General features: G+C 41.7%; 2 protein-coding genes across 3 annotated transcripts in view; one reads left to right on the plus strand and one right to left on the minus strand.

Moving 5' to 3' along the window:
* CYFIP1 (cytoplasmic FMR1 interacting protein 1) overlaps positions 1-22,832 on the minus strand; it is a 59,008-nt gene that overhangs the window by 897 nt on the left and 35,279 nt on the right. For both annotated transcript variants that reach the window (XM_010084400.1, XM_010084407.1), the window contains 7 exons: positions 15,582-15,725; positions 13,935-14,025; positions 5,975-6,105; positions 3,608-3,680; positions 2,600-2,694; positions 1,212-1,450; positions 162-309 (listed from right to left, as the gene is read on the minus strand). In XM_010084400.1, the coding sequence (XP_010082702.1) occupies positions 162-309; positions 1,212-1,450; positions 2,600-2,694; positions 3,608-3,680; positions 5,975-6,105; positions 13,935-14,025; positions 15,582-15,725 (921 nt within the window). The remainder of the gene's footprint in view (positions 1-161; positions 310-1,211; positions 1,451-2,599; positions 2,695-3,607; positions 3,681-5,974; positions 6,106-13,934; positions 14,026-15,581; positions 15,726-22,832) is intronic.
* LOC104469751 (fibronectin type III domain-containing protein 9-like) lies at positions 18,597-22,396 on the plus strand. The gene is made up of 3 exons (XM_010084387.1): positions 18,597-18,923; positions 21,560-22,056; positions 22,100-22,396. The coding sequence occupies exons 2-3, from the start codon at positions 21,682-21,684 to the stop codon at positions 22,394-22,396; spliced, it is 672 nt and encodes a 223-aa protein (XP_010082689.1). The 5' UTR covers positions 18,597-18,923; positions 21,560-21,681.

Raw genomic sequence — 22,832 nt, forward strand, 5'->3', positions numbered from 1 at the left:
AATGTTGTAATCTTTTGTTCCTAAAACTCCTGTTGCCCTAATTTTTGACATCTCATTCTAAAAAGCAATTGCTACATCTATACTGCATCAGAGTACAAACAACTGATTTATTGTTGTCGTTCTTAACTACAGTGAGTACAGAACAGATGTGTTCAACTCACCACATTCTTTATAACCTCGTCTTTGCCATCATGCTTTTGGACTTTCAACAGGTGGTAGCAGAAATCCAGCACATCAAAGCGACGCTGCTGTCCCAAAAGCACGATGATCATACAGCCAGCCCAGTGCAAACCATCTCCAAAGCACTGCCTGCAACAGGGAACACACCACATAAAGCATCTTCAGAAACATATCCACAGAAAATGTTTAGTAATCAGCCATTATACTGAACTACATATATATCACTCTAGAAGATGTTAGACATTAATTTAGAAAATACTGCAAAATCTCTAGCAAATTAAGTTAATTTTCCAGGTACCACAAGTGATGCAAATAGATGCTCAACAAAAAACCAGACACACGCCCACCCAGTTCTACACAACATAGAGTTACTCCAAAAACATTTACTCCCATGAGGCTCCAGCAGCATTACATTTCATTTTCAAAGGAAACAACACTTTCAAAGAAAACAAAGTGGGAATTCAACACTGCTATGCTCCTTTGGGCTGCAGGCATGAAAGGAAGCAAATGTCCTATGCTGTTGCCTCCAACTGCTCAGTGAAAAGCACGTTACAGCTCCACAGTTTTTCAAAATGAGGATATTATAAAAATTAAAAAACCAAGAACTACAGTTCCTGGTTAACTCATGTTAATCACGTTAACTTCCAAGTGCTCCTTCTTGCTATTGATTCAGAGAAGAAAATACTTGTTAGAAATATGTGCACTGATGTTCAGCTATTTTATTCAAGTTCAGTGTCCGTAGGGGTCTGTCTACTATTCAGAGATGCGTGCTAGGGCCTGTTTGTCATGGGGTCATTCATACAGTGGCAATACTTAAAATAGAGGGTTATTTTTGTTAAAGATACAATAATATCTGTGTTCATGGATTATGAGCCCCTCCCAGCGATCGCATCACTTTCCCCTGTTCTTGCGCTAAGCTCTTGCAGACAAACCCCTCCATTCTAAGGCTTCACGCCCCCCTCCCAGCCACAGGCAGGACAAGCAAAGCGCTGTTGCCCGCAGGTGGGCTGCTGGCAGCTGTCAGTACATACTCCACAGTGAACTCGTGCGTTCCCACGGGGATGCAATAGACGAACTGCATGGCGCTCCAAAGACGATGGAATTCCACACACTCGTCCACGTGCATCACCCCATTGCTGGGCAGGGGCCCGCGCCAGATGGGATCATCCAGGAAGGAGCGGATCCTCGTCAGGATAACCTCAAACATGGACAAGCCACAGCAGAGGCGTTCTTTGGTCAGCAAGTCCCCTTCCCTCGCGATTGCTATTTGCTAAGGGGGAGAGCAAGAAAGTGCAAAATCCTGGTAAAAGCCGCTTGACCACAAGACTTTATTTAAAAAAAAAAAAAACAAACCAAAAAAAAAAACCACCACGTCTCGGTTTCACTTGCTTTATTCTAGGAGAAATATCTCCTGACTTTAAGTGAGGTCAGAGGCTACTAACCTGGGGTTCAGTTCAGCATAAAAAGCATTCAGAGAAAATTGTAAAAGCCTCAAGTAGACAGGCTTGAAAGTGAGTAACACTAACTGCAGTAATGCTAATCCTGGACTAGTCCCAGGGAAGTTTAAAGAGTTCTTTGCCTGAATGAAGGCAGAAAGCAAAACCAGAGAGTTCGGTGCTCTGCTGCTAGTACAGGCAGTAGCTCCTGCCTGCGCTCTCCTGCAAATCCTCCCTTGGCTGCTCCTGTTAGAGATGGGAAAGCTCCAAAGACAGCACAGACAGGCTCAGACAAAATCCATCGGAGGCAATGCTGGTTAGGGCTTGTCCCAGCTTGTGCTGTCACATTGAGAGCTCTCTCCTCCTGCAGCAGCACCTACTGAACTGCAGCACCTCTGATGACAAAAGCAGTCTGAAGTCTGCTTCAGAGCACTCTGCACTTAGTTTCTACTATTCACATCTCAATTGCTTGTACACTGCTAAGGCTAGCAGGGAATTCCCTCACCCTGAGAGAAAGGAAAATAGGGCTGAAGCTGCAAAGGCAGTTCAGGTGTTCTCTTTGGTCACTGTTTCCAGGAGAACTCAACTCAAATGACAGCTCATTTTTCAAGTTTCTAATCAGCTGACTGAAAGATGAATAAATTGTTTTAAAAATACAGATACACACGCACAAGAAAACTTTGCTTTGGGTGGAATTTGCACTAGGACCTCCCAGGCTGGCCCTTATACAGAGGGTATCACATGGCAACATACACACAAATCAGCATTTTCCCCCAAACATGTCACCTCCACCCCAGTGTCAAATGTTTTAAACTTCTGAGCTTTAACAGCTTTACCAAATCCATAGACTAAAAGAAAAATTCTGTTGTGTGAACAAGCTGGATGTGGAAATTCTGACACAGCTATCAGCACGTGTGAAAGGACAGGCTTTCTAGTGCTCAGATACTTCTTGAATTGCCTCTGACACAAATGAGAGAGATTACCTGGGGTGTGCCTAGCCTTTCAATGAGAGGAACCAAATGTAGTGGAGCATATTTTGATTCCAGTCTCTTCATTTTAGCATCAAGTCTTTCACCCTCTGAAAGTTTAAAAAAAAAAAAAAAAAGGCACTGGTAAATCACAATTAACCAATAAATTCTTATTTTCACACAGTCTTTATTCAGTGCAGAAGAAAACTAGGTATGTTATTTTAATATGTAATTTCAGTTCTAAATAGCTGTTTAATTTTCAGTGTGCTTTTAGAAAAATATATATTTTAAAATGTTGCATTGCATGTGCAAACAGATTTGTAGTAAAATGCTTTTAATTAACTACATTGAAGACTGAATATAAGGCTCTATTATGTTGCTGCTGCTAACATATTTGACTCCCACTTGTACTAAGCCAACTACATTGTCTATTATACATAAAATGCTTGACTCTAGAAGGTGGGCTATAATGAGGGTGGAATCTTGTGTATGGCAAGGTTTAAAAAAGCAGTTGGCACCCCCTCATCACTGACAAGTAGGAAATGTTCTCTGGCAAATGGGGAAAATAGTGTTTACAATGGTCTGATTAGTTTTATGCAGAGAGGAGTTGGTGAGTTTGGAAATACTCCGAAAGATTTTTAGCTGATGGGATTTCTCCAAGCAGAACAAATCACCTGCTCCGGCAGCAAGAAATGTAGAGGAAAGGAGACAGAGGAGCAATACAGAAAGAAGAGAAGCATGAGGAGTGCAACAAAAGCTCACTTTCTGATGATGAAAGATGAGGAAAGTGGATACCAAAGGAAGCAATCCTGCAAACACTCACTACTGCATGCCCAGTTTTGCACTGAGCCTTGCTACGAAGCACGTATTTTTCATCCAGGCAGAGGCCTGAGTCTGTTACCTCTGTCCTGTAATTAACAGCGGTGTTGTAATGGATGGCTGGGGACAGTCACTGAAACCGCAGCAGCAGGCAAGAAAAGTGGAAAACGTTACCCAAGGAAGGTATTTTCACTTAGCTGATACCTTTGACATGAACTCTGGGCAGGATATTTTGGAACGGTGCTGCATGCAACAGGTCACACACTTCCTCTAGGGACTGGAACAAAAAGGAAATGAGAGACATTTAGGACCGAAGAATCCCCAAATCCCACCAAATCCCCAAAATGGGCTCCCAAAATCACACTGACACAGAAACACCAGAGGGCAGCCAGCCTCTGCTGCCACCACACGGAGCCGCTCTTGCTCCTCACGGCATCGCTCCCGGAGACAATTTGATTTCACCAGGTTACCCTGGATTCCCAAATAAACTCCAGCAGCTCTCCTCCCACCCTCAGCTGGCAGTTCATAAAGGACAGGGTATTTATTAAAAAGACTAATGCAGAATGAGTAATTTCAGTGTGAAAGCGGCAGACGGCTCCTGCGCAGACAAACGGAGGGGTGAAGGTGACTCACTGCTTGGTTATTTTTACCAACGCTATTCCCACAACCCGTTATCTATTGCGGCAGGCACATCTCCCTGCCAGGCAGGCTGACACACATGACAGCAGCACTGAGCCACCTCTCAGGAAGTATTTTACATCTTTAGGGATGGGAGGAGGGAAGACAGATGTCTGCTGGTTCTTGGATGCTGTATGTATGTGCAGAGAAAATGCAGAGATGACCAGAAGCCCACGTGTGATTTTGCTATGCCCCTCTCCTCATTTTTGGAGCAGAGGCTCTGCTCGTTTGTAATCCCTCAGCGCTGGCATTAGAAGAGATGTTCATCAGCCAGACCACTGGCAAGGCCAGGATACTGGAGTTAACACACCTTTCCCACATCTAGTTCCTTACGGTTGGACTTGATGCTATTAAGGGTCTTTTCCAATTCTATGTCAACATCATAAAAATACACATGCTAGGCAGTCAAGATTAACAAGACCCCGTTTACTAGCAGAGCTGCACTACAGACCTACATTTTGTACCAGGGTAAAGTCTAGTTATGATAGATGACCACAACGGAAAAATACTGAAATTCGTGACAGGACACTGGGGCACCACTGAGGGCAAAAATGAGAGGAGGGGCAGCGAGCAGGGGTGTACTATTAGAAAGTGTCACCAAGGTGGTGTCCCAAAGAAGGTACCTCCAGTGCTGGTGTCACTTTGGTATACCCTCAAGCAGTGGGGGCCCTCACCTGCCTAGCCTTTCATCACATACCCCGTTAGCCTGAATCCAAAGTAATCCAGTTTGGCATTTTGTTTCAGCTCTCCCATTACTGAGCACAGGTTCACTGCTTGTCACTTGGCCCTCCAATTACTCTCCACCACGATGGAGGGATCCTCTAACACCATGAACAGGACTCTGAGGAACAGCACGTCTTCATTACCTTATCTTACGTCAACAGCTTTAATATACCCTGGAGAAGGACTCTTGCAGGAGGCTTTATTTTTGTGCAGCGGCAGGCTCCCAGACAGCTTGCTGAGAAAATGATGTGGCTGGTTTGCCGTCGGCAAAGACCTCTACATGACGGGCAGCCCAGCCTCAGCGGCAGAGTGCGCTTGCACTGTGTGGGCAGAGTGTCCAGTACACACAGGCAGGGGAAAGACTCCCCACCCAAGTCTCAAAAGCACAAAACAGGCAAAGGAAAGGGAGACAGCACACCTGTTGCTTTTCTGGTCCGTAAGCAATGCCCACCTTTTCCTCTGTAGGCACTCAAAGCACGAAGACAAAGAAATTACATCTGGCCGTTTTGTTCGAACAGCAGATAGTAAGAATGTGGAAGAAGCATGGGAAAAGAAAACGAGAGGTAGGGATAAAGAGCAATTGCAGCACCATGCCCGCAGCAGTGGGCGGGCAGCTTAGCATGCTGTAAAGTAGAGGCTAGGCATATAGGAAGCAGCTGAAAGACTGGACATGTTTCACAGCTTCATTCAAACTAGGACAGATAAATGTCTGGCAGAGCAGCCACCACTGTCAGCCATCCAAGCAGCAAGAAGGATGTCCAAGGACGTCTACATTAACTTTGTGATGTTTCAGATGACAACAGGAAAGGAAAATAACAGTACCAGATGCACAGCTCATTGACATAAAGAGAGTAGACACCCTGTGACTGACTGCAGGAATACTATATGTGATCAGAATTTATGATGAAGGTCATAGTATTTGATCCTCAGGTACCATACAAGAGGCAATGTCTCTCACCCAACAAAGTTAGGTATCATTGCTATCTCGCAGACAGGATAGCTCCTGAGAGACTCTAAGAGATCAGAGCAGGGAACTGTTTCTACCCATCTGCCCATCAGCAACAGGAAACTTGCAGATTTCAGCCTTGTTATTTATGACATTAGTAACAAAAACTTCAGAGTACATTTTGAGGGACAGACGGGTTTTAAACTAGCACAGCAGGCACCTACCAGACTCTGTTCAATGAGGAGGCAAAACAGGACGGCATTTCCCACTTCCCTCAAATTCTGGAAGCAGACAGTCTTCAGTTCTGCATATTCAACGATGTCTTTCAACTGATGGTGAAAAAACTCCAAGATACCTGAAATCAAAAGAGAAGCAAAAAAATTAAATCTCAGGAGCCAGAACAAAATCTAGTGATGATCACACAGGCACACCTGCTACCTTGGGAAAGCAGACGAAAGATTCTGATCATGTGGATAAGCATCATAAGGATCAGGACTAATTTCTCTTTCTGCCTCAAAAGCACACCAATTTTCTAACCAATTTGCCTATTCAAAAGTTGCACTGAATATGCATGAACACACTGTATCAGAGCACAACTAACCAAGGGTGCAGGTTTAGAATTCTCTCTCCATGTACTAGCACAGATTTTTTATCTCCAGACATGCAGCCTAGAGGGAACTGAAAGGAGCAGCATTTAAGTAGATAAAAAATCAGAGGTTATGAAGTGTTAAGCCAGTGCCGTGCTGACCTTTTTAACTGGATAAGTCATGCAAACTGGAGTTCCTGGCTTCTAAGGCCTGGAAAAGGGACCCAGTATAAGAGGTAAGAAAATAATTTCCAGGAGCAGGAAGAGAGACCAGGGATCTCATCTGCTATTAGTCCTGTTCCAGCCTCTCCCCCCCAACCTGCCTCACCACCCAATGTGTTCAATTCACAGCTGTTACTTTCGAGGATGACAGATCCAGCAAGGAGCAGAGCACTAAAGACACAGGGAACGGGGGGGGGTGTCAGGCTATGACTCCAATAGTGCCACAGACAGCCAGAGGGGTTCTGCAACCTCACAAAACAATTCAATATCGAAACCACAAGTCAAGCTCTGCTGGCAAGGGTACATCAGATCCTGCTGACAAGCACAGTCAGAACACTATTTCTGTTAAAAGTTTTGCCAAAAGCTGTTAAAAACCAGTTAAAATTATGATTTTCAAAACCACTAATTTACATAAACATATGTCTTTTCCACCAAAGTGCTCTTGAACAACGGTGGAGCATAACGTGCTCGTGGAATTCCAGCTCCTTCCCCCCCAGCCCCAGAAAGGTTGTACAGTCCCTTGGTTAGAGACAAGCCCAGGAAACTCCAGGCTCGGCAGCTTCTGCAGAGACCCAATCTGGTCAGCACCACGGAGGTTAAAGCAATGCGCAGGATGGGCGAGGAAGAGCAGGGAACGGCAGTAGGTCAGATAGGGGCTCAGCTTTTTCCAGGTTAATTTTGATCAGTATTTTTCCATCTATCCACACAAGCCTGGCCGTTTAAAAAGCCACCAAAAACCTCAACCGATGACAGAAGAAAATCCATCATGCAAAGCTTTCTAATTGTGTGCCATGTACAGTAGTTCATTTCCATAATGCTGAATTAAGTCAGACTGTTAAACCTCTACCCAATCACATCTAAAGCAATGGAGAGGAGACAAGGAAAGCGACCACAATGTCTCCCACCACCTTCCCATGTGCTCCTTGAATGCAACTGATTAACACTACCCATGCAGGAGATTAGACTTTGGAATTTACCCACAAAGGCAATGGCTGAGAGGGGAGCGCACAATCATGAAATACAGCCTGGAGCTTATCTATGCCAAGGAAATCCCTCAAATTCAGCAGAGGAACTTGAAAACCTACAGTGAAGGAAGGAACTGTACAGCTAACCCACACACTTCTACAGAAAGCCTCATGTCATTAAAATTAGTAACACAAAACATCAATAAAGTGCACAGTGAAGGGATGCAGGGCTGGCTCTGTTACATCGCAAAGAACTGTTTGTCAATAGAAAATCTGCAGTAAATGGGTGTTCCCACATGCTTTCAGTGGAGATAGATTTCAGACCTAACTTAAGTAGTTTAGCTACTCAACAGAAAAACAGAACTGAAAAACTGAAGGAGAAAGGCCAAATGTAGTGAGTGCATGCTGAGCTTGACTTATTCAAAGGAAACACATTCAGATCTAGCTAAAAAGCAAACAAGTCATGGCAGCGCATCACCGACTCCCTCCTTCCCATAGCATGGGGATCACGTAATGAAAAAGCTCTGGAAAAGACTGTTGGTGTCCATTCAATGTTGCAGTATAAAGGCCAATTGCAGTTCCCAGGTGTCTGAGCAGCAGCGAGCACTTGGGTTTGCTGTTTAAACACACCTGCCTGTCATGGCAATGAGATGCTGCAGTGCTAAATACTGGGATTCTTATTTTAAAGATGAGGTTGAAAAGGCAGATTGATACGGCAGAAAAATTTTCAAAATAATTTTTGATGCCAGAAAAAAAAAAAAAAAAAAAGCAGAGTGAGGAAATTGAAGTAGGCTTTACCACAAGTCTACACTGTGTTTTAGTTACATGCCCTAGTATTTCCTTTGTGTTTTTCTCTGTTGATGAAGGGGCTTCCACACTTAGCAAGAAAGGTCTTCTAAGAATCAACTGCTAGAAGTCAAGTCAAATACTTTCTTCATACTAAGACTGGATGCGTTGCTGGAAGCAAAAGTCCATTGCATTATCCTGGACTTAGGTCTGTGCCACAGAGGAAATCAAACTAGAATATCTACCAATGCTTCTGTTCTTAGTCTCCATGGCATCTAGACAGAGATTGATGGTGAACTGACAGAAGGGCTGGAAGACCTCCAAAACACAGTAAGTAACTGTAGCCTTTACATAGTTACCATGGCGGGAAAGCACTACCCAGGCAAGTAGGATATTGGCTACAAGAACAGACATGGGGACGTTTTTCCCTTTATCTTGTATGGTGAGTGGGGAGCAATTTGGTGAGAAAGAAGCTGAGCAGAGCAGCAAAGACGATTCTGCTACTGCAACATGGAAACAACCATCGATCATGAAGGGGCTGGAAAGGAGAGGGAGGTTCAGACTCCCTTTTAGTCCCTGCTGAGTCTGTGGATTTTGTGGGGAGTGTCAGAAGAGAGACTGATGACTGTAACGATGTTGAGAAAAATTTATCATTGTTATATGGGCAGCTCTGAAGTGAAATCCTGAGAATAACCCATGTCGCCTACAGCAAATACAAAGGAGCAGGATGGCACAGAGAGAAACCAGGAGCAGCACAGAGGACTGTGGCTGGCAACAAGGAATGCTATTGCATAAACCCATACTGAAGATGTGACTGAAACCAAAGCAAGACAGTAAGTCCACCCAAAAGCAGCAGGATGGCAGAAGTCAGAGGTTTGAGATTCATACCAGAAAAATTACATATTGTCTTTTAGAGTCATTCCATGTGACAGAGTTCCTCTCAAAGTCCTTAACAAAGATCCTTATTTCTTCACCCAAAGGCCAATTCTCCATATATAGACATATAAATGCAGACACCCACACGCATGCATTTCTGGACAAATTGTGTCATTATTTTGAAAATCTAACTCCCAGTATTTAGCATGGAGTTGTTTCAAATGCTGCCATCAACAATGGACTGCTTCTCCTTAGATGAAGGGCTTGATTTACTGGCAAAAGAGATAAAAGTTTACAGAGCTACACAGGCTATTTTTGATGGAATGGAAATGACACTGAAAGCACGATCTGCTCCCTAGTGGAGTCCTGTGGCAGAAACGCATCATCACATTTTCATTAATGTTTGAGCAATGGCATTCCCAATTATCCCTCCTTGTACTATACAGCACACAGAACTGCATATTTGTGAAAAACTATGCATGCGTGCTGAAGCCCTGCAAAAAGAATAAGTGTCTTAAGGGAAGTTAATTTAACTTAACTGCACACAACCTTCCTCCTTCCCTAATTTTAGTTGTGGTGCAATTCATAAGTTACTGAATTAGTTATATATATGTAGCACTTTGCAAGGCAAATGGATCAAGGCTTTTTTCTCCTTCTCTCCAATAAAACAATTTTAATTAAACCCGTCTATTCCTGCAGATGGGATGACGATTGATAATAATTGATTTTATAATCCCAGTTTCTGATTTACATGGATCTCAACAGAAGCAAAGGCTGTAGATATAAAATAGATCTAGTAAAGTATAGAAGATTAGTAAAGGATTAGGTTCCATCTCTGCTTCCAAAATCCCATCTCAACAGCACTCAAACAGCAGATGCCAAAGTTTCATCTGTGCAGTCTGTACACTAATTAATTTAGGAAGCTAGACCAAGTGAACACATGCAATGCAAGGCTGGCTGGACTTCTTCACTTTGGTCACCTTTCATTTTCTGTAAAACAACCTCAATTCACAGCTGGTTATGAGTTATTCTCTGCAGAGTAGAGACTTGACTATGATCAAGTAAAATTGGTTTAATCTGCAACAGCAAAACTGCTCCCAAGAAACTGGGTGCTATAATGACCTTTAGTTTATGCTCACTTTCATACAGACCTTCAAATGCTAGCTCCAATTACTTCATTGCCTCACAAGAGACATCTTTAACTCTACATATCAGCAGTCATACCATTCCTTTCAGCAGAAATGTTTGTAAGGTTTAAGCATCTGGGAATTATATGATCATGGAGCCTGTGCACTGTGTTTACTTTGCTGGAAAGAAATATCCTTCTATCCAATCAGTCCTTATTGCCCTTTCACAATTATCTAGGTGATGTGGGGCACCCCCAAATTCTTTCAAATAGTCTGTGATTCACTCCCAAATCCTCCAATGGACAGGTTGCAGAAAAACCTATGAATAAATAATTCCCTTTGTATTCTTCCCCACAAGGACCCAAGCCATCGTGCCCCCACCAAGAAAATAACTTTTTCTCCTACTCATCCAAGTTTGATCAAAAACCTGGGATAACGGGAAGCATTACAAGCCCTTCTGTTGTGCCTCCCCAACAGCCCCTAGCCACTGCTGCCCTCCACCACACTTCTCGGCCTAGGCTCCGGTTCCTATTAGACCTTGACCCAAAATACTCCAGAAAAAGAAAGGCTGGTTTTTGCCATGTTGCTGTGCAGAAGCAGCTCAGAAGGTGTTGCCAGCAGCACCATCAGCCCAGGGAGAGACTGGAACACAGCAGGTGGCTGCATGGGGCACCAGGAGGCTTCCCCAAACTGCCACGGGAACACATGGAACTTTGAGAAATCGTGGCCTGAGTGTTTTGCCCGGCACTACCTTTGCGTGTTTTATTTCTTTGATTTTTTGTTTTTAAAGAAGAAACATGGAAACGCTATACTTAGGAAAAAGATACACAATTAGGCTACTTTCTCTCCAAGTTTATATCTTGCTAAGCTCATCAATTTTTTTTTAAACTTTCTTTCAGAGGGGTGATATACCAGTGACAAAAATGTAAGCCTCATCTCCCAGCAGAGCTGACAAACTACTTTCCTCATCATGTCCAGTGACACTTCAGAGTGGCAGGGCATGAAATACTCAGGAATGCTGTATTCAAATACTAGAAAAGCAGTGGAAGAAAATGTTATCTCCCTGATGAACTTTTGAGTTTAAACTCTTACAGGCCAATATTCCTTTAAGAGCTTTAGTGACTTTAATAGGTCCCTTTAAAAATCCTTATGCTTAATGTATTTTTAGACAAATATTTTTATGCCTACAAGATGAGCAAGTTCCCCACTGCTTTACACTGTTCCTATGGAAACAAACCCATTGGCAAACAGGAGTCCTGAACAACTCTCATGCCACTTTCTGTGCCCTGCTCGTTTTAGCAGGAGTAAATCACCATTTAGAAATCCACAAGTCCAGAGGGCTGATTATGTAGGGCTCAAGTAACTGCAATCAAGAGAATACAAACAAGGCTCTTCAAATTAAAAGTCTGAAGTGTGTGAAATAGCTAGAGGCTTACTTACTGAGCACACTTAAATCACTTTGCATGTGGAGAACAGACTCAGGAAATTAATTCTGAATTGATAAATGCCTGGTACATCAAGACAGATGAGAGTCTACACACTCAATCTGTAGATCGGTATCACAGTTTTGGTCTGTATGTGTAGGTAGTGCCAATTATAAAGAAGTGATTAAATGATTTTTTATGAAAGAACAGAAGCAGCACGCAGACAATGCTCCATAGCACTCAGACTCACTACTACAACTACTAACTTCTGCAGGAAGCTTTTGGAGGCAGAGGAGGGAACACACAACAGTTGGTGTGTATCAGCTTGCATTTTCTGTGGTGAACCAAGCAAACAAGCTGTGGCAAAGACTGCTACAGAGGAGAATTTAGCACAGAGAGGAGAGGACAATGATTCAAATCAAACTCGGTTTGAGCCTGCCCTTCTACAATTTGTCAGTTCCTCTCAAGATGCCAGATGAAGGCTAAAATCTACAGGACGTCCCCATCACAGAGAACATTTTCTTTTATCACTCAGAGCTGCTTCAAGGGCAGACAGCTCCATGGATGGAGAGGCATCAGAGAGTGCAACATGGTTCTTCAGAGATGTGAGAGAGGGATGGAGGTGCCCTGAGCTTCCACGAGACTTTTCTGTCTTTGAAAGGAGAGGGAGAGTGCTATAAAGGCTGCCTCTGACATTTCTTGGAAGATACTCTCTGGGAAGTGTCCACTGCTAGAAATAGTTCAGAACAGGAAAAATACATGTGTCAAGACAAAACCTGTTAGGAACAGGGGCAGTGAAGGAACACAGAATCAGGTTGGTTTTTGAGATCCAGTCCAAATCTAGTTGCGATGATCTTCCATTGTAACAACAAGAGTCACTTTGGTCTCTCGGTACAATAGGCATACCATATAGGATTTCTTTTGCAAGACTAAATATGAGGTCAAAGCAATTTGTTATCTCTGCAAAACAGGGAAGTGATGAAGGGTTTTAAAATGTTTTAGTCGATCTTGTGAAGACTACCATTGCACAATTAAAGTTTTGCCTTTCCTATAGGACAGATTGTCTTTTAACCTCAAGAGGTTTCTGCTTAAGCCCCTGGACATCTCCTGCCAAATACTTACTCCTGACAGGTGAGGATTTCTGGCAAGAGATTATGAGCTTCCTAATGTCACCTGCAGCATCAGAGACCCTGGTGATGCATAATCTATATTTGAGAATACCTACCGCTTGTGTGGTCAGACCTTAACGAGTGGCTGAAAACCTCAGATAAATTATTTTTATACTGCTAACTACCATGATTCATCCATTTCTACGCCCCAGGGAGAAAAACAGGAAGGAAACAGTAAGTCCTCGATTTTGTTTAATATTGGTAATGAGCGTCAAGCAAGCTGTGGGAAGCAGAAAAAACCCAACCTCATTCCAGCTGGAGTGGCATTTAATAAACCTGAGTGACTCTGGAAAAATAAAGATATACTCAGGATGTGGGTGGCACATGGAAGGATTAATTTGTGTTAATTAGAAGTTGCGGAGGAGGAATATTTTGAAGGGGGGGGGGGGGAAGCAGTTTCAGAATTTCAGTGAACAATGTGATAAATACTAATTAGCCAATTATTTCTCCATAGTAGCAAGCAGCTTTCAAAGTCATTTCTTCTTCTGCAACTGTCACACCTCCTGTTAAATGGCTAAGATGCACCCCACAGAAGCCTCAGACATAACTATTCTGGCAGGACCAGTTTGCCTTTCAGCCGTATCACTCCTTTTATCTTACATTTGATAAGGTCAAAGGAAGAGGGAATAGAGGCTTTTCCATAGAATCAGGGTTATCTAAATTAGACATTTAAATAGAACAAGTGTGAAAGACTAACCTGCAGAGAGAAAAGCTCAACATGCTTACAAGAAAAACTAGAAACAGAAACTATTGCAAACGTCCCAGGTCAAGATCGATTATGTCATAAGGCTGTCTATATACACTGTCCTCCTTTTATTTTCCCTGAGCATATAAGTCCTAAAATTTTATTAAAGTACTTGCAGAAAGCTCAGCATTCAATGATTCTTGTTATTAAAAAAAAAAAAAAAAAGACTAAGTGCTGATTATGAGGAGAAGAGAGACCGGGAAAAAGAGGTACGCATGATCCAGAAGACAGTGATTAGTATAAATTTATTAAGGTTACTGTGGTAACACCAAACATGAACTAACCTGGAGAACCATACTCATGTCTTGGTAACCTACAGATCTTAGGCATCACTTCCATTAGGGTCTTGACATACTGAAGAATCGTCCCTTGTAACTAAGAGAAAACAGATATGTGTAAACACGTCAGTGTTATTGAACTAAGAAACTTTACAACGAATTGCATTCAAACTACACGTGAATTGAACAAGCTCTAAAAATCTTGTATTAATTCTGTCAGTCATCATCTTCAAAAAGGCAGCTTCTTCAGATGAATACAGTTGCACTTTCCTTCACATGGCATTAGCCACCTTTTGCTCTAGGAAGAGTGGCACAACAGCTAAGGCCAAGAAGGTAAAAAAGAGGAAATAATGTTCTTCTCTTGCAGACTGTCTCTATTGTCTAACCAACCTTTAGATTTTTGGTAAGAAAAGTTGTATTTGAATGCTTTCAAAAGCAACAACAGAAAAATCCTTAGCATTAGGTATATCTGTAACAGCTCAAACTGGTTATTATGGACATATCGGTTAAGACAGTCCCAGCCTACAGCCGGTCTGCCTTCCTCCCACTGGACTCCTATCTCATACCTACACCTGAGCATCTGCATCAGGCATCCACAGGATATCTCACCCTAGGCCTTTTAACCTCCTTTATAAATGTCCAAGCGTTCAATGCTACTTCTAATGAATTGAGATGATTTAACACTTAAATAATTTCTAAAAATCCCCCCAAAACAAGCAACCAACACTCAGTGCCAAAACACGAAAAATATCTGTGTTTTCCTTTTCTCCTGAAGATTAGACTATAGTAACCCTACAGGCAGGCTCCAGCCTTTCTAGAATGTCAAAAATGTACTTAGAACGAATTGTGGGAATTACTGTAAACAAACTGCCAAATGTGTCAAGCGTCTGAAAGCGAAATCATGAAAATTACAGCTATCCCCCACTATAGTTGGATTATTTTGGCAGCATGCTCTGTACAGGCAACAGGGGCAGGGAGGAAAAGACCATTTCTTTGGCTTAAACTTAACTGCAATGCATTATGACTGTTTACGTAGACACTAATATAGTGAACAGCCAGCCCCTCAGCCTCCTCCTAGTTACAGGAAAGGCCCTTTCCAATACAAGATACCCAGGCTGTATGGATAACTTGTTCAACATCTGGTCTGAGCATTCTTCTAAATATCCTTGATGCTATCCATTGCTAGATCAAGCACAGAGATTAAACCTTCCTTGTTATTAAGGCGTCATCTGTCAATGATGTTATTAATGAAAGCCCTGAGGTTAAGCAAGGCAGAAAGCACACTCCAGCTGTTCTCAAAAAATATCAAGAATGTGAATTTACAATGCAATCTTTAAGTTGAAATCAACTAATTTGAAACATTCATACTTTTCCAGAGTTCACCCAGGACCTAACAGCATAGGGCTCCACAAATTAAATTCATCTCCAATGCAGAATCCAAGGTTTTCAAAACACTTCTCAGGCTACCAAGGCATATCATCTATTGCTTCCACAAGACACTGAGTACTCTCAAACACAGATTATACCGAACTTCAATGGAAGTAAAATTTTAATTAGTTTTATCTGAGATCTTACTTTTCACTTCGTTTTTCTTCAGACATTTCCTATCAGAAACCATTTGGAATAGCAGAAAATGAAAGACAACTGGCATACCAGGCTCTTGACAACTTTCAGCAACTCCTCCATCACCACAGCAATACCCTGATACCCAAGAAGTCTACAGATGACTTTAAAATGAGGGGGACCAACAAAATTCCTGTAGTTGCTGTAGATGCTGGAATATGCCAGATTCAATGCCTAAAATGAGAGAACAGGTATGATTAATGACAATTTCATCTGACTGCAACTTTATAATAATCTAATTTAAACAGCATTTTAAAACATATTAAAAATAAAATAACTTTGTATCTTTCTCTCTCTCCAGGAAGTTAAAATACAAAGCTTCCCTTTTGTAAGGCAGGAATTTCAACCAAGATTTCTATATTAGCAAGAAAAACTTGTAAATGCTTTTTTTTCACCAGGCATCTTCTGCTTACCATTTTTAAAGCTGTGAAGATATTTTTCTATTTACACAGGTATAAAAGGATAAGAGTAGTCAATGCCAATGTTCAGATCCCTGAATTTAAGGCACAGCTGCTATTCCTGTATTGTCCATTTTATTTACAAAACATCTTGAAAGAAATTACTTCAAATTTCAGTTCATAATAGGTGTTTTAAGTCTCCGAGGACTCAAATAAAACCAAACAGCCTTCTGCAGTTACTACTCTCTGCAACTGATTAATAAAGACCTCTCTTTTTTTCAAATCTCTGAGCTGTACACAAGATCAAAGGAAATCTAAGTCTGTGATGTAACCTCCTGGAAATTATTCCAAAGTTGTATAAACAGGATCAGGTGCTTTGCCATATTAATGACTATTTCTTCAAAGCAAACACAACTGTACAGACTGATGCTGTGTAGGGATTTAGGAGCTGTTTGCTGAAGCCATGGATCAAAGGGGAGTTAGCTAACTTAACATCCTCCACTTCTGTAAGTGGGCTGTTCTAATATCCTGAAATTTAATTTTTCAAAGGAATCCTGTCAGCCTTTCTTGCAGAAGGTTTTGTGGCGTTTCCTCTTCTGCAGTTTTCGTTCTCTCTAATATATGCACAAAACACAGTGTACTGTTAGACTTTCAACTCCACACACATCAGCTGTAACAGAAAATTTTCCTTCACCAGTATCCAGCAAAAACACTGACTTTCCCTCCAATGCAGATCCTGCCCCGATTATCCATGCAAGTCAATAACAGATACTGTAACACATGGCATTGCACAAAGAAACTACTGTGAATTCAACTCATGAAACTCTCCCAAGCTCTCAGAGAATTTTAGTATCACAGAAGAAAAGGACTTAGAAATCATCTTGAGAAGAGATCAGGATAGAAGACACACATTTTTATTTACATTGTAAATCTCTATATCGACACCAGTTCCCAACATGCTTTGAACTGTGGTCTTAGAAATTTAAAAAATTGGATTCTAGACTGACATATAAGGAATGCAAATTTGGCAACAGGTTACCACTTCTTGGCCACCTTTTGTGGATGCCTTAGATATATTTCATATACCCTCATGGGACAAAAATTGTTGCATTATGAGAGAAATACATGAAAGCACAGGCTCAGAAGAGAGGAGACGCATGTGGAGTGCTGGGTCCAGTGATGGGCTCCCCAGTACAAAAGAGACATATGGGAGAGGCCAGCAGCGGGCCTCAAAGATGATGAAGGGACTGGAGCATCTCTCCTATGAGGAAAGGCTGAGACAGCTGGGACTGTTCAGCGTGGGGAAGAGAAGGCTCCAGGGGATCACATCCACGTGCATAAGTAACTGATTTGGGGAGTAAAGATGACAGAGCCACCTATGCTCAGCAGTGCCCAGCGACAGGACAAGCAGCAATGCACACAAACAGGAGAGCCCATGTAAACATCAGAAAAAACTTTACTACTGTGAGGATGGTTGAACAGAGAAGTTGTGGAGTCTGTCCTCAGAGATGCTCAAGACCTGACCAGACACGTCCCTGAGCAACCTGCTGCAGGTCACCCTGCCCTGGATGGTCCCCTGGCCTCAGCTGTCCGTCAGTCTGGGAAGCTCTGTTCTAAGGACTGAGGACTTGTGTCGATTTTGTGGAGGAGGGCTTTTTCCAAATACTCAGCCACCATTTCTGTGAACACAAACTAAAATAGACACTTGGCTAATTATTAGACTCCTAATGCACACTACAGTCCTGCTATTGGATCGGAGCTGGCTAAAACACTGAACTCCAAACACATCTCACCCAGTGGACAGCCTAAAGCTGCATCCCTCTAGTACAACGTGTGTGTTTGCATAGCTCTCTCCTTACAGAAAAGGAGTCTGGGGTATCGATGGGGGAGAGAACTGGTAAAAACTTAAGAAAATATGTACAGATGAATGTCCCGATACACTAAGCATTTATACAGCCATCCCTAAAAGGTGAAATTTCATCTTTTGCTTTTGATGTTTCCAATCAGGTAGGTCTCCACAATAAATGTGTCCAAACTATCTATTTTGGCTATAGTACAAAGAGAATTTTACTTTGCTAGGTTAAAGCCATTTATGTTGTAAGGTTAAGGGGAAGGAACTCCTCTTTGCACAGCAGAAATTCATCATAGAACAGTAAGCCCTAAAAACATGATTTCAATATTTAAAAGCTCACAAATACACAACAATAAGAAGTCAGCCAATCTAAAAATACATCTTTCTTTAATGTAATCTTCATGGGGAAGTACCTATAATGGTCCACCTGTAAATGCTGGATTAACAGAGCTTTATAAACTGTGACAAGTGATTTAGAAAACACTATCACATGCCACCGTCGCTTTCCCCCCATGATGCACAAAAGCATAAAATGCTTAGGGAAGAAGCCACGAACAAAGTTGGGGGGAGGAGGGGGAGGAGGAAGGTAAAGAAGGAGAGCGAGAGCTCTGTTATTTTTAAGCTATGATTGCTCCCTCCCCTACTTAAATGAAATAAAAAAGAGAGAGAGTTGCTCGTTGCTGATGTCATCAAAGTGCTAACATTAATCACTCACAGCATCACTGGTACAGGCACAAGAGCATATAACAGGGATGTTCAGGCAGTACATTGTCCAAGGGGAGGTAAGCAAGAGAGGGGGGAAAGACATTATTTCTTCTCCTGTATGTTCTTTGAAAAGCCAGGCAACAGCATCTTTAGACAAGATGTGCTCTTGCATGAATTTAAGTGGAAGAGACAAAGAAACCATGCCACCAGCATCATCGGAGAAAAAAACTGAAAGCACCAAGCAGTGAGAATTCAGTCCAGGGAATCTGAGGGGAAGAAAAAGCAAACTGGCAAGCAGAGATCAGGCAGGAAATAAGTAATGGGAAAAAGGATGCAGAAAATTTAGTGTTTATGTCATTTTCGCAGCAGCATCACCATATGAAAATTCTGTTCTGAAATTTACATCAGGAAGTGACGGTAAGTACTGGCTTTATAATCTATAAAACATCAAATGGGTTTTCCAAACATTTACATGCCAGTAATTATCTTCTAATAGCAGTTGTTTGTAATAATAAAATAATAGTATTATTCTTGTTTAATTAAAATCCAAACATCCAGCTTACAAAATGTGAGAATTAAACTGTTGTTTCTAGACTGTGTTAGGAAGTGTTCTATAAAAATAAATTATTTTAAGTAATTGGGATCTACCAGCGGAAGAGAAGACAAACGAGCAAGTAAAAGTCTGATTTTATGAATGCACCCAGTTTTAATAGCTGCAGAAGTTGGGCAGATGACAAAATGTGTCTGTCTAATAAGTTTACACGATAAGAAACTCAGTTCCTTTATATTGTTCCTGTGGCAAGAAGCGTACACCTACCACACGATTAGAAAAGCAGTGCCTACCCAGATCAGTCATATCTACAGTTTTAGATTGCAATGAAAATTAACATACCTCTTTTTCTTCCCACTTCCCAGTAAGTATAATCCAAAAGCCTCGAGCAACAATTTTCATACATAGTCACAGAATTCTTACTATTAATGTAACAATCAAGATCTCACTAAAATAATACGTATTTTGTCAGCCTCCTATCTAGTATAAAATATCATAAAAGTATTACAGAATAATTTCAGAATATGTTATAAGCCTTCTTAATCAGGGAAATTTTCAACAGTAAATTGTTATTTAGCCAGGAGACTTAACAACTGATACCTGATCATAAAAAAAAGTAATTTTAATAACGAAATCATAAAAAATAAAATACATTGTTACTGTTATGGGAATTTATGTTCATAAAAAAAGGAAGAAACTTTCACAGTGGAAAAAACTTTCACACGAGTGCTGCTAGAACCTGAGTATTAAACTACAAGAGAATCAGATTAAATTGCCGAGGTAGACTCTTTTGAAAATGTTACCCTCACAACTATAAAATAAAAAACCTCCATCCAACAAATGAAAATATCCACTAGCTGCTATTAAGATTTGTTTTGTTATGAACCAACAATTTTAATTAAAATTCTACCAAGGCAGAAGCCAAATTTTTGTCCTGAAAATAAGACATTCTTTAATAGAAGCAGTTAGAAAATTGCAGAATATAGATGTTTTCCTTACACCATTTACAGTGGGAACACAAACTCAGAATCTCAAAATATGGGCAGGTTTTCTAACATTAGTTTTATTATGAGGAGGAGTATTAGTTCAGGGCAGACAGACTATGGAATTACGTACAATCACTTAGCACAGAAAAGTGTATTAGGTATTTAAAAAAAAATACTATCTATCCAAAGGGTATGCTGTAGTGAAAGCTGTACTTCGCTAGCTAAGCCTAGCTTGAAAAAGCTTTTCCAAGAGGCTGACTAGCATCAAGACTAAATCTTGTGATACTGATGCCACCAACATACAATCATCACAGACATTGCTCTAGCAGTGGCTACAGGTGTGCTAACTCACCATCAAAAAAACTGAAAGTATTGGCATGTAAGAAACCAATGTAAAATGATACTGGAGACAAAATAGTACCTGGTGATGTTTCCACATACTGTTTTGTTTTTCAGTTGACTGTGGCAGGCAAAAATCAAGAGTTGTGGGTGGCCAGAGGAATTCATCCTGCAAGATGCACTCTTGCCACCCCTCGCTTGCCATTTAACATAACATTCATGTCTCACAAAAGCAAGCTTTGAGATTATGGAAAACACCAAATAAGTAAAATGAAATGCAAGATACTCAGACTAGAGAGAAAAGGAAATGATTAATTTCTTTCCTTTAAAAACCAAACAAACAAACCCGAACCCTGCTTATCAACATACTCATTAGGCGAGTATTTTTTATGACAGGTAGAGTTAATTAGCTGGATGGTCAATCTGTCAATCTTCAGTTTAATGCCAAAACAGACAGCAGATCAATTCAGTTTAGAATTCAATGCCATTTTTGTCCATAAGAGTTTGACTCATAACATCAATTATGTTAAATATCAAGCTCTTTATCCTATTAGAAATGTTTGTTCTCTTAAAAAGAATATTCCAGCATTGCTCCAAAGGAGAGATGCATTTATTAATGCATCTGTGTAGACCTCTGATCATTTGTTTTTCCCTGTGGGAGGGGTACGTATTTCAGAAGTACAAAGCATATTCACCTTTCTCCTTTATAGTCTTGAAGAGGTTTTGTTTCCCTTAATGTTACCTAATCACAAATTCCTTAAGACAAAAATATCCAGTGATCTTATTCTAGGGACTGTCCCAAATATGTAGGCAGTGTGCATACCAAAGCTGACATAGAGGCAAATTTTGAAGGGGATCCTGAGAGCCAGCATCCCCTCTTCCCCTGTTGCGAGAGCACAGTCATCTGAAAAAAAAAAACTGTGAAAGGAAGTGGTTCCTCAACTGCAAATTGTACAAAACACACCATCTCTCATTGAGACAAGATACAACCGGTCACCTGGACAGGCAGCATCTCTGGCTGAATTTCTATAAGCATATATCTAGCCTTTCACTTGGGAAAAAAGTACACAAAAGTTTAAAATTCTCCAAATTTTATGAACTGCCAACTCACACTTTGATGCAGCAGTACCAACAATCAAAGCGCAGGTTTCCTAATAAACTCCTTTCCTAAATTACAGAGCTTTACAATTAAGATACACACGACATCTCCAGTGCTGCAGACTTCTCAGTTACATCTCCCCCTTCCACAGCAAGATCAGCATCAGGAGAGGGAAAAAAAACCTACCTAAGCAACATCCCAATGGGAATAACCGTCCAAAACATCACAGGAAACACAGCAATGGTAATTTGGCCAAAAATGGCCAGTTGTGCGGACAGCTTTTACAGCGTCATGTACCATCCTAACTGGAACAGCATGCTATCAAGTTACTCGAGAAACAGCTTTCAGAAGGAAGAGAGGGTGCCCACCAGTCGCTCCTCCTTTGTTGTTGAAAACCTGACTCCATTGACAACATACATCGTGTGCGTGACCTGCCAGTCCGCCAACCCCTCCAGTGACCAGTGCAGAGTTTTTAACACGCTGGAACAAGACCTGGCATCTGTGAGCAACACCAAGAAAGAGCTGGCGCTGGGCATCTGGCTCACCAGCAGTGTCCTGCTCCTCATCATCGCTGCGATCCTCCTCTATGGCTGGCCTCCCCCCCCCGGCCGCCAGAAACGCGCTCCTCTATGGCTGCCTGCACCTCCTGTGCCGCAGAAGACGCGAGCGTTTGCAAGGGCAGGACAGGACCTCTGAGCAAGACCACAAGAAGGTGCAGACCAACAGCATGGCGCGCACCTCAGAGAAGCTCGGCAGGCAGAGCCAACAGACGCCATACACCGAGGAAAAGCATCCAGGTGCCATCCAGCTGGCCACAATCATAGAGAATCCCGCAGTGTGCAAGGAGCCCATCATGCCGACTTCCAAAAGCCAGGAACGAGTGCCAACAACAGGACGGTGCTCTGCTATAAATTAGAAACCTTTTGTCAAGGAGATTTTTACTACATACGACATCCTAACTGCTTGAAACGCAGCATGTGCATTGTCGGCACTGCCAATGGGGAGTTCCAACTGCTCACCACCATGCTCCCGGTTGTACCTCCGGCGTCACGTCCCTTTCCAACAGCCCGTACGCAGCCAGAGGTACTCAGAGGCTAAGGTTCAGACTCCCAAGAAGTGAGTGCTTCAGCCACACTCTGTTATTTAAAAATTAAGCATGTAGCAAATAATCAGTTTACATTTTGAGGGGATTTTTTGGGTTGCTTTTCTTTAGTCTAAAACAGAGGAAAAAAATATAAAAATGAATCAAAAGACCAAAAGACTTTTTTTTAATAGCATAAATTACATATAAAGACCTCTACACTACATGCAACTGGAACAGACACCCCGAGTGCAGTGGTTTGTCAGTGTGA

Source organism: Pterocles gutturalis, unplaced genomic scaffold, assembly GCF_000699245.1.
Source record: "Pterocles gutturalis isolate BGI_N339 unplaced genomic scaffold, ASM69924v1 scaffold37051, whole genome shotgun sequence".
NCBI classification, from domain to species: Eukaryota; Metazoa; Chordata; class Aves; order Pterocliformes; family Pteroclidae; genus Pterocles; species Pterocles gutturalis.